Below are 12,224 nucleotides of genomic sequence, written 5' to 3' on the forward strand. Positions count from 1 at the left end.
ATTAATATTGAAATCTGTATGAAAAATGAGACAAATTAATCTTGTTCTAATGCCATAAATCATCTAATCCGAGTGGGTTTACAGCTGTAATTTCAGAGGTTAGCATTTCTTTCATCTCTTCATTAGTTGGGTCAACCACAGCCAGAGGACCTTGTGAGGTGCAAGTCTATAAACGCGGTACCCTGCGCGCAGACCCCGCTTTAATACGGCTGTAAAAAACCAACATGTCTGCCAATTAAAGAGACACCACATTAACACTGCTTCTGTAATTACAGACAAGAGCATGACCGAAATAAACCGAATGGGGGACCGCAAACACTTCTCTGGAACAAAAAATAGTAGAGATGTTACCCGAGCTTGTCATTTAAAGGCAAACAGATAATCTGATGATTAGAGTTGGAAATGGTAAAAGAAATGTTACAGTTCCTTTTCTGATTCCTTTCGTTTTGTATACTTTTAAGAAAAAATAAGCACAATTGATAAGGTAATTTCAATATTCAAAACAATTATATACAAACATGTGGCAACAACAAACACTACTGTTTATGTTTTTACAAAGAACTATCTTATGCTCACCACGGCAGAAATAAAATTATATATATATATATATATATATATATATATATATATATATTAGTGATCTATCACAAATTTATTTATTGTGGTGGTAAATGACTAGTCATCAGTGTCGCATGATCCTTCAGAAATCAGTCTAATGCTGATTTGGTGCTCAAGAAAGATTGCTCATCAATGTTAAAATTAATTAATATATAATATATATAAACATTCTTTAATGCTGTTTTTTTCCCCTTTTTTTCTGTGCATTTCTTTTAAATACACGGGGGTGCATATAACTTTTTTGGTTGAGAATTGGGACTTTGGGACTTGAACTTGCTTGGTACTCACACTTTATACAGCACACTCATCCTACAAGCTATTGTCATAACTTCCCTCCTCACTACCTTCTTTTCTCTCAAAAATGGTTGATGATGATGCTGTTTTTTTTTTATTGCATTAACAGTAATGACAGACAACAGCAGGAAAATTAGGCTGCTGTCAGTTTATGACCGAATGTATGGACCAAATATACTGACACCCGTCCGGTTCCTTTCTCAACTGTTCACTTATGATGTAACCAAGAGAATACTTGCCAAGATGGGTATTTTGATAGGATTAAAACGCAAATTAAAACTCTTTGCCTCTTCTTACACATTTAAAATCATTTGAATGTGTAAGACAAAAATGCATCCAAATGATAAACTTTCACTCTAAAATGGTTAAATTTTGAAGTTAATCTGCGAATCACATACGTTGAGGCGTTGATACGTGGTGCCTGGTCCGTACAGATCACAGATCAACTGCGATCTATTGCACTGCACCCCTAATAATTAATAAACACACTTATTATCATGATTGCTATCATTCTAGAGAGAAAAAAAAAAATCCTAAACCAGTATAAGTAAATGCATCCCTGTCCCCAAAAATGTTGGTACTCAACGTCTATCCACATTTTTTGCTGTTCATCATTTATTTTTTACAATAAATGCGCACCATGTGCACATGTAAATCGATATATTTTGTAACATTACATATGTTTTTTAAGTATCACTTTTGATTCATTTAATACATCCTTCCTGAATAAAAGTATTAATTGCTTTAAAAAAAAAAAATCTTACTGACTCCAAACTTTTTAGGCTATAGTGCACTTCATTTACCGTAAAAAGCCAAGTCCCAAATAGACGCCGGTCTCAAATAGAGGCCGGGTTTATTTTTTTATTTTTGTGTTGTCCGCGCATTCTCACGTCTTGAAACAACAAGAGCGCTGTTCTTGCTCTCTCTCCCTCGTGCATATTAATCAATTAACATGATAGTAAAAGGTTGGAAGACCGCAGTTTCACGTGGAGCATTTTGAGATTTTTAGAGATTAAAGACTCAATGTACAACATCTCAACACTAAATTATAAAAGCCGGTCTCATACAGACGCATGTCTCATGTCTCAAGTCGGTGCATGATTCAGGAAAATAAAAGCCTGGCTATTATTTGAAATTTGATGGTATTTGGTAAAATACTTCTATAAAAAAATCTAAATAAAAGCGTGTGAAAACTGTAAACAGAATTGAACATTTTGCCAAGGTATTTTAAAAACTGGTGAAAAATAAAATAGAATAAGAACCTGTTTTCATTTGTCAACCCTACTGATGATGATTTAAAAAAGCTATAAATATCCTTAAAACACATGCATGCACACACAACCTGCTGCACAGCAGACTCAGACAGTTAGGTGGCCGGTGTACCTTTTTTTTTTTTTCTTCTTTTTGACATGAACATGCTGTGCTTGCTAGTGACAGGCTCAGCATAGCCCTGCACCCAGAGGTCACAACTGACCTTTCCGATTGTGAGTTTTTCCAGATCTACTACATGTTTGTCTGAAGATGTATGCCAAAGCATCCTCAGGCTCCACACTGAGACGGCGGTATGGATTCGGGCATTTTGCTGCTTGTCTTCCAGCATCACGCCTACTCCCTCCTGACTAGCGTATGAATGCAGAGCACACTGCCTTGAGTTTTGCATGCTACTAAGCTTAATTGCTGCATGACTAGCCTGTTGTTGCATGGCTGGAGGGATTTCCATTTATTATCTGGTATGAATCATTTTGAAGATGTGCTTATTCACCACCGGTTTCCCCAAGTTCAAAACACCATTTTGAGTAGGATGTGGAGGAGTGCGCGGTCACAAGGTCCAGTTTCAGAGCGTTGACAGGGAGAGAGCAACAACACCCCTCCCTCCCTCCCTCCCTCCCGCAGATGGAATATGTGTCTGTGTTTGCATGGAGGGGTATGTTGGCCGCACCGTGCCCAGATCAGGCAGCTCGTGCCAGGGTTCTGCATGCATTGCGCACAGGAAGGGAAGGGTCAAATTAGGTACTCCATCTGCCATCTGTTTTGGCGGCTCGACGGGGAGGCTCTGCGATGCGACGCCTGCTAGGGTTAAATCAAAGCCTTGATGAGCAGTGTCTGAATACCTGCAGAATATCAGCCCGGTCGTACGTTGAATCGGCAGAGCAGACGTGCCCGCTGTAATGTCAGACAAATGATCACTTTCCTCAAGCCGGGGCCACTTCATCAACGTTAAGCGCTGAGATGAGCCTTCCTTCACGTTCTGATAGGAGGTTTGAAATTGGGACTCTCTCCACTTTCACTACTGACCTATTGTGAATCGCAGTGGCTGGAATGAATTACTGCTGAGAGGACAAACGCATAATGTAAGATATTATTGGGGAATTTAACAATGCTCAGGCCTCAGGGACTCTCACGATGTAATGTATGGCCTTTGAAGTACAATTGCTATGGAAACTAGAAGCCCTGGGTGACCAAGTTGCCCACCCACACGGACAGCCGTTAATCATCTTCACTCCAATACTGGCACAGCAGAATTTGGCCAATGTGTCAAGCAGCAATTATGTATACTTAGTGTTCTCTCTACCCCCCTCAGCTTCGCTCTCTCGTTCTCCCGCCATCCTTCTCTTCGGCTCTCCTTTCCATTTAATCACGGCGCTTTTAAAAGCTCTCTGTTCATTAGCTCCCTTTCATTGTGAATGCATACAATACCAGCAAAGAAAATAGGAACAGTCCACACAGTACGACACTCCTATTATAGAAATCATATCTAACCGTTTAGCCATTATACTTTCATTCGGAGCTGAGTGACACGCCAAATTACTCCACTGCTCCATTGCTTTCTTTGCATATTGGTTTGTGCAGATCACAGGCGCTAATGGGAAGCGACGAGACAGAGATTATGTTCTGCTGGTCGCGGGAAACGTTAACGCCATCACAAATCGGTGGCATCCCTTCATTACCTCCATCCAGATCAGCTGTTTCAAGGAGAGCTGACAGCAACATGGGAATTGCAACGCTCTCCATATTTCAAGGACAAATGTTGCAGCCTGGGTGTCGAGCAGGTGAGTTCGAGCACATCAGCACTATATAGAACGTGTTATTAGAGGTGATCTCGACAGGGGTGAAAAGCGCGCAGGCTCGTGTGAAGGACTGGTCAGCAATTAGAGCCCCGTTGTGTGCCGAGAGGTCCAGGACAAAGCTGATTGCCTTTTCATACATCTCACAATGAGCACTGGGGAGATTTGTATAAATATTTTGCAGCTTTCCCTTGCAGCTTCAAGTCACTTTTTAATGGCAGTTGGTATATTAGGGGTTGTCGAATTGGATCCCTGGCTGACAGGCTCTTAGATTTGCCCATCCCTGCTTTTGACTGACTTTTTTGTGCAAGGTCTTTACTCTTGACCTGCCAAGTCAACCAGAAAAGGAAATGAGCACTTTGCCACATTTGAGGTTAGTGGACTGACAATAGTGCGAGGTTTGGCAATATAACACATTATTGCGTTTCTCACATAGGACGCGTGAAAAAAACAGAGGCAGCCAGCTTTCAAGCAGGAAAATATACTTTCTTTTTGTTCCTCTACACCAAGAATATGACTGATTCTTGTCACTGTTTTGGTAAATCCTGAACCCAAACCATGAAATCACAGATAATTCAACATCTTGTAGCAATATTACGGTTTAATTCAGGGCCTTGTTTCCAACATGAGATAAGACACAATAAAAAGGAAATATCTGCTGTCATGCCTCCTTGCTCTGGTACATGGCGGTGTGGGGAAAAAAGAAACGTTGTTCAATTTCAACGTATCCAAGAAAAAAAATATTCAGAGAATAAGATGATCTCCCAGATTAAAAAAAAAAAAAAAAAGTGTATATATCAACAGTTCTCAACAGGATTTGCTTTAGTCCACAAACCAAGTGAGGACCCAACACAGTAGCAAAATCACATGAAAGTAAACAAAAAGTAAAGAAAACCTGTCATTGAAAACATCATCTGAATTTAATATGTTTTAGGGATGCACAACACATTGATATCATATCGGATCTGTGTAAGTGAATATTTGTGATGGATCCAATTGGATAATTATTGGATAATTATTTACTTTGCCATCATCTTAGTTAATGTTAATCTTTCAAGACACTAGTAATTGAATAACACTGCTATTTCTAAAATGGCACAAGTATCCAAATAAAATCAATCATTTAAAAAGTTTTTAAAGTGAATTTTTGCATCACCAATTTAATGTATTTATACAGAGTAGTAGTTTTGATGGTAGGCCTTTGATGTTAAACAAAAAGCACATTTCCACATTGTTTTTTTCCTTCTGTGTTTATTAGAACAGTTGAGAACCAAAGCTTTACGAAGGTGCAGCTTGCTGCAACAGCTTTATCACATAGTGATGCCTCTAATAAACAGAACCATTAGCAAGACAGTGACTTACCTTGTGAGGGCACGTGGCTGGGACAATAGAGAATGTTTTATCTGGGGTCTGGCTCTGGTTCTAGAAGAGAAACAAATCACCCTGTGTTAGTTGTTTCAGTAGGGATAAAACTGTTGCATTCAAACACAGTTGCTATAAATTGCATGTTTCGTAATAAGGCAGAACAAAGTGACCTATTATGTACACTTATTCTGAAGAAATAGAAAAGCCAATTGAGTGAATAAAGGTTAAGGTCATCAATCTGCGCCAGTGGAATATACAGCCAACAAATGGCTTCTCAGTGCATGCCTATTCCTGTGCTCCAAATACCGAAAAAACAAGCACATAGCACAGGCTTCATAACATATGCAAGGGTTCTCAAACAGGATTTCATTAACCAATTAACATATTGTAAATATGGTGCTACATCAGACTGATACATGAAAACCAACACTAAAAAGGTTGCACGTAGGTAAGTCAACAAGGCAACAACAGATGGCCCTGCTGTTTGCGATTATGCATGATGCAGGGCCTCTGCACACTGACAAAGGCAGCGTAGGGGGAAATGACCGCCTTCAAGTGACCTCGCATACATATGAGGAAAAAGAATGGGTCGAGCCAGCACAGCGGGGGACAAACTATTTTCCCTAATACTTGAGGGACGCCTAGTTGATTCCAAGCAGGTGCTGCCAGTCATTGTCTTACACCCAGTTATCTTCTTTTTGTAGAACTAATGCTCTCTGACACTATTAATGGCTTCCTTATGGTATCGCCAAGAGAGATGAAACATTGAGCGGTCCAGACTTCAACATCTATATTTCATCAGCACTTAGAGTAGTCAGCATCGGCTGTGTGGTAACCTCACTTCACACCCACTGTCGGGTAAAAGGCAAACACTGCATGGTCAGCCCTAGGCGTCTGAAATAATAGAAAGGAGTTTTGTGCCACTCTTGTAAAGAGGAAATTCTAAAGAGACATGGAAACAGAAATTTTTAACAGAAATTGCGCAATTGACCAATGGAATCATCATTCTCCTCTTCAACCTGGCTCATACACTCCTAGAGACAGTTTTCCCTTTAATGAGGTAGTTTTAAACAGTACATGATATTGTAATCTGAGCAGAGCTGACACAGGAACTCAAGTAGGTGAGGACTAATAAAGAACACGTTCTCCTGGTTGCAAGGGCAACTTTGAGGACACAACATGTTTATTCAGGAGAGCCGCTGTCAGCATCACTTGCATTGACCCGTGTCTGCTCTACTTTGGTCAGTCAAAACATACGAAGGGTACAATTTGAACTCAATTGCAGCACATGAAACTCGACCAACACTGCTATTCTGATTGTGAGTGTGATATGTTATACAACATTTTACTATAAATAAAGTAAACAATAAGTTAGTACAGTTAAAGACACATTTAGACACTTTAGACTTCAGTAACTTTAGACACATTGCTGATTACATCTTTGCTGAATCGGGTGAATGATTTAATGACTCGCTCTTGAACGAATCGGTGCATTTGAACAAATCAATCCATACATTTCCAAACCGCTTGTCACTGGGATGCTGGACATATCTCGTATTTTGCATGCTCAAATTTGTTATTTCAAATGTAGGCGTGCGATATGTGCGCTCATAATTGAAGCGACGCAGTTGCGATGATGTGCGCTTGTTTTTTCCATGCGCATCCACACCGCATCGAGATAAAAACATCTCAACTTTTCAGACTTTGCTGCACTGTAGGTCAAGTGACAAGAACCAACCACAGCAACGATAGACCCCTCTGGAGCGCTTTGTAAAAAGGAGAATATGGTGCGCCTAGCGTTTTCTACAGCGCAGTCTCATCCCAAGACGCCATTTAACTGACGTTTTGGGACGTCTTTTGACCATATGTCAATATCCGCCTTTTTACGGTACCCTTAAACATCGGTAGATGAGGTTATCGGATCCTAACTTTACCCAAGACCTAAACCTACCCCGTCACCTAACTGACGTTAAAGGTAAAGCGTCAGTTGTATGACGGCCCGGGATCACCATCTACCGACGTTTAAGGGGGCCCTAAAAAGGCGGATATTGACGTATGGTCAAAAGACGTCCCAAGACGTCAGTTATATGACTTCTTGGGATGAGACTGTGTTATTTTCTACGGCGCTATATGTGAATAGCACTTAAGTCAGCACCTAAACCAGCCCCATCAGAACATTTGAACAAGTTGAGTGAATTATTCAATGACTCATTCCATAATGAATCATTGTAGTTAAATGAATAGGTTGGGAGAATGGATTGATGACTCAGTCGTAAAGATCAACAAATCAGTCGAATGAATGATGCAGTGACAGTATGACATACTGATAGTTTGGACTGTGCAAACCCAGACAAGCAGAATAATACAAACAGAAAAAAAAAAAATATATATATATATAATAAATAACATGTCAATTGTGTCTGAAATGGAAGTCGCATATCGTTCAATAAAACTTATATAATAAGCGATATCAAAGCATCCTGTAGAACTGCATATCAATTATCCTCTGGCTTTGTGCCGACAGCTTAATCACAATAGTGCTGATAACCAGAACAACACATTTTTCCTGATGTTGTTTAAATAAAGGCAACAGTTATGGTTTGAAAACATGTTGAAGAGAAGAGAAAGGAATCTCTTTGGGAAAATTGCATTGGTGTTAATGCTTTATTTCCCATTTAATGTTTTGCTCAGCCACGGTTAATTATTTAATATGACAGGTATGCTACGCGGAGTGTATTAACTTGTCCTGAATGTTTAAATAATATATGATCCCATTAAAATCTGACAGAGACGACAGACACACACGCCACTGGGGCTTTATTCATTTGCAGGTACACAGGCACCATTGTGTGGCAGAGTTGACCCAGTGTGTTCGATTGAATGGCCTTTCTGTAATGTGCAGCGAAATTATATGTTGCACTGAAAGCCTAGGCTATGCAAATGCTGGAACAAGCTGATGACTTCCGTGCACTGCTGTTATTTTGGAGAGCGGATAAATCTGTAAAATAAGTGCGGATGGAGGGAATGGTTTTCAAATGGTTGCTTTCTTACAAAATACATCTTTATTGGTACTGTATCTCCTTCCTTCTCAGCTCTCTCCTTAATTCATGCGGCGCCAGTAAACTTGCGAAAGCAAAATGTGATTTTGTCAAGGTTGTGAAGTGCAGTCAAATAAACATGATGAAAAATGCCAGATTGAAGGCAAATTTATTATCTCTTCTCATTAGGTGTTACATCTCTGCTTCACAGTACAGAGACAAATTAGTTTCTATCGAGAAGCCAAATTGCTAATATTAAACCTCTCTGCTGTTCCTCCCCAAAACAAGCCATGAAAGTGATTTCTTCACTTGACTCACTTCATGTTTCCCTCTCCAAATGCTAGTGGAGGGGGAAAGAGAGCAAGCGGTATAGGCTGCAAAGAGCCGTAATCTCCTTGCCAGCAGTGTCGAGGCTGACTGACGTTCAATGTGCCATCGTTATAAAGGGGGTGCTCTGAAACGACAGCCTCCCACAAGTGTGTCAAGACACCAAGTCTTCTTGCTCTTGGTGTGCTCATTTGCTAAGCTTTGTGAAGCCCCTTCTTTTAGACTGGTCTTGAGAGCTGGAAGAAGTCTCAATTAGAGCTTTGTAATGAGTTAGAGGCACAGGTAAACTGAGCCTGAGTTTGACACCACAGCTGCATCAGTCCTCTGAATGCTGTGACGACAACAAGCACAGCAGGTGGATCGTTCTACAAACTGGGTGCTACCTGTGTCCCATTTATAGAGATCCATTTTTCAACAATGAATAATTGTTATTTCAACTCTTAATCTGCCTTGCTGTATGAGCAAATGAAAATAAAATACTACCTTTCAAAGATTTGGGGTCAATAATTTATTATTATTATTATTCAGCAAGGACACAATGAAATGAACAAATGTGACGGTGACATTTATCTGACAAAAATGTTTCTATTTCAAATAGATGATGTTCTATTCATCTAGGAATCCTGACAAAAAAAAATTATCATATTTCCAAAAAAGTATTGAGCAGCACAACTCAACATTAAGAAAAGAAGAAAGATAAAATTTTCATATTTGACATCATTAAATCATAATATTAGAATGATTTCGGAAGGATAATGTGACACTGTGTGTGTGTGTGTGTGTGTGATGGCAAAGCTGAATTTCCAGCAGTCATTACTCCAGTCTTCACTGTTCTTTCATTCTCAGGCTGAGGTGTGTGTTTGTGTGTGTGAAAGCAACCATTTTTATTATAATAAAAAAAAATATTTCAATAATGTATTAGGATGGTGGTATGTAAAATCTGTTACCATCATAGATTTTTTTTTTCTCGGTGTAAATAAACTAATCCAAATATCTCTATTCAATGGTCTTAATGTAAGCCTTGATAATTGCTGAATTAGCTGCATTAAATTTGCTTTCTGAAAAGCAACCTTTATATATTAGTATACTGTAGAAACTGCCAGCAATTACTTTATTTCATGACATTCTCTATACAAATGGTTTAATATAGCTTGAAGCGGAACAATGTGGTTTATTAGAACATAAAAACTCATTAGTTACTTTAAAAAAAAAAAAAAAAAAAAAAAAAAACACCATTTCAACATGGTAAAGGGACTTATTTCATAAAATGACCCAGGTATGCATGACTGTGTTTATCAGTATATATACATATATATATATATATATATATATATATAAAGATAAAACCTGTTTCGCTCATAAGCGCTCTGGGCCATGTAATAGTCAAGATCTAATTTGGAATGATATATTTTTTTCTTTAATGTTGCCAACAAAGATGAAGCACATTTTGTCACATATACACAGCTAGTTTAAGAAACAGCAACGCAAAATGCTTTCTCACACAGACACTACTGTAGCCTATCCTTAGGCCATAATGAGCCTGCTATGTGTTTAAAAGGATTAGCTGCATTAAAAATCACATTTCATTCTCAAGCTGAGCAAAACAAAGCAGTTCATAGCAAACATGTTCATTTATTACTGCTTTGCACGGGTTTAAATACAAGCATGAATATTTCATCACAGCTAATCTAATCTAGTCGTGCCTGTGCCTGCATTTATTATGACACCTAAAGTAAATGACAGATGTACAATACCGGTCAAAAGTTTGGAATAATTAAGATGCTTTTAATGTTGTTGAACAAGTCTCTTATGCCAGCCTGGTCTCATTGTTAATATGTAGGTATTAATACGTTATTTTCAAAGATAGAAAACATCCTTTTTTGTACGTTTGGATTGATGCTAAAACGTATAATATGGACGTATCTGCAACATTTAAACGTAACATTATTACAATTTTACAGATTACGATTTTTCCATATCATAAAGATATCGGTATAATTTCTCTTCTCTAACCCTAACCCTACCATTTTATAGATAAATGTAGATACGATAAAACCGGAAGACAATACGATGCTGAATAAAGTCGAAGTTTTTGTTATTTTTGGACCAAAATGTATTTTCGATGAGTCAAAACCTTCTAAATAACCCACTGTCACATGGACTACTATGATGATGTCTTTATTTCCTTTCTGGACAAGGACAGTATACCGTACATAAATTTTCATTGGAGGGACAGAAAACTCTCGGACTAAATCTAAAATATCTTAAACTGTGTTCCGAAGATGAACGGAGGTCTAACTGGCTTGGAACGACATGAGGGTGAGCCATTAATGACACAATTTTCATTTTTGGGTGAAGTAACCCTTTAAAAATATGTAGAAATTATGAAGAAAAACATAACAGACTGAAAAGTACAATCACAATAATTAATTCATTGCGAAAATGTCAAAACCGGTACCAAAAGTCATTCACATGATGATGTGTTGCAGTCGCAGTCCTCTCTGGCAATATTATAATAGTTTCGTATGAGCAGAATTTAAGGTAATAATCCATGAAAATGTTAATCCAGCTTCGGTTCGGTCTGTGAAGGCGCGCGCACTTCTCCATTTCAAACGTCTACAACATCACCGACTGAAACACGGCATGTCGCAAACTGTGACGAAGCAGGGAAGAGCCAATGAGCGTTTGATATTACTGCCATAAAACATGACGCAACGCTTCTTGTGGGCGCAATTTTTGAATTTGGCGTGTACGGTTGCTGCTGAGAAATGGAGATGAAGATCATTGGATAAAAGGCTGAATTTGGATCTGTTTCTTGCAAACATGGATTTTAAAGATTTGGATTACATCAAATTAATAAAATTAACGTCTTTCGTGAATAAGTTGTGTTTTATAGGAGAAACCGCTTTTTGTTTCTCATGGTTTTACAAAATGGTTAAACGAGTAAAGAAGGTATTTTTTTAATGTTTTATATTTGTTTAACACCATGCAGGCGAAACAAGCAAAATTGTTATATTTATGAGTATTATATTAATAAATGCGACTGGAAACTTAATTAATTAGACAGGTGAATGCAATAGAGAAACATTAATGCCACGGTTTTAATATGGATAAATAGTAATACATACAAATTTGTACGTCGGTAGATTTGTTCATACAAATGAAATAAATTTTTTGTGCAGACAATACGTAAATGTTTTACGTTTTTTTTGTGCCGTCAATACGTTCTGCGTGTATAAAACGTAAATAAATGTACGTACACTTTACGTAAAAATACAACTTAATTAATGATCAAAAGTGACCGCAAATACGTACATTTATGTTATGAAATACACAAATGAATGTTGTTCTTTTGAAATTTATATACAATCATAAATCATGATTTTTTTTATTTTATTATTAATAAGCACCAATTCAGCATATGGGAATGGTTTCTGATGGATCGACAATGAAGACTGCAGTAACGATGCTGAAAATTCAGCTTTGGCATCAGGAATATATATTTCAAAATATATTA

At 38.1% G+C, this 12,224-nt stretch overlaps 1 protein-coding gene across 3 annotated transcripts in view; it reads right to left on the minus strand.

The window, feature by feature from the left end:
- Window positions 1–12,224, minus strand: part of pcdh11 (protocadherin 11) — a 190,763-nt gene that overhangs the window by 111,814 nt on the left and 66,725 nt on the right. For all 3 annotated transcript variants that reach the window (XM_039649311.2, XM_039649312.2, XM_039649310.2), the window contains exon 4: window positions 5,340–5,399. In XM_039649311.2, coding sequence (XP_039505245.2) covers window positions 5,340–5,399 — 60 coding nt within the window. The remainder of the gene's footprint in view (window positions 1–5,339; window positions 5,400–12,224) is intronic.

This window comes from Pimephales promelas, chromosome 9 (genome assembly GCF_988280905.1).
Source record: "Pimephales promelas chromosome 9, fPimPro1.hap1.1, whole genome shotgun sequence".
NCBI classification, from domain to species: domain Eukaryota; kingdom Metazoa; phylum Chordata; class Actinopteri; order Cypriniformes; family Leuciscidae; genus Pimephales; species Pimephales promelas.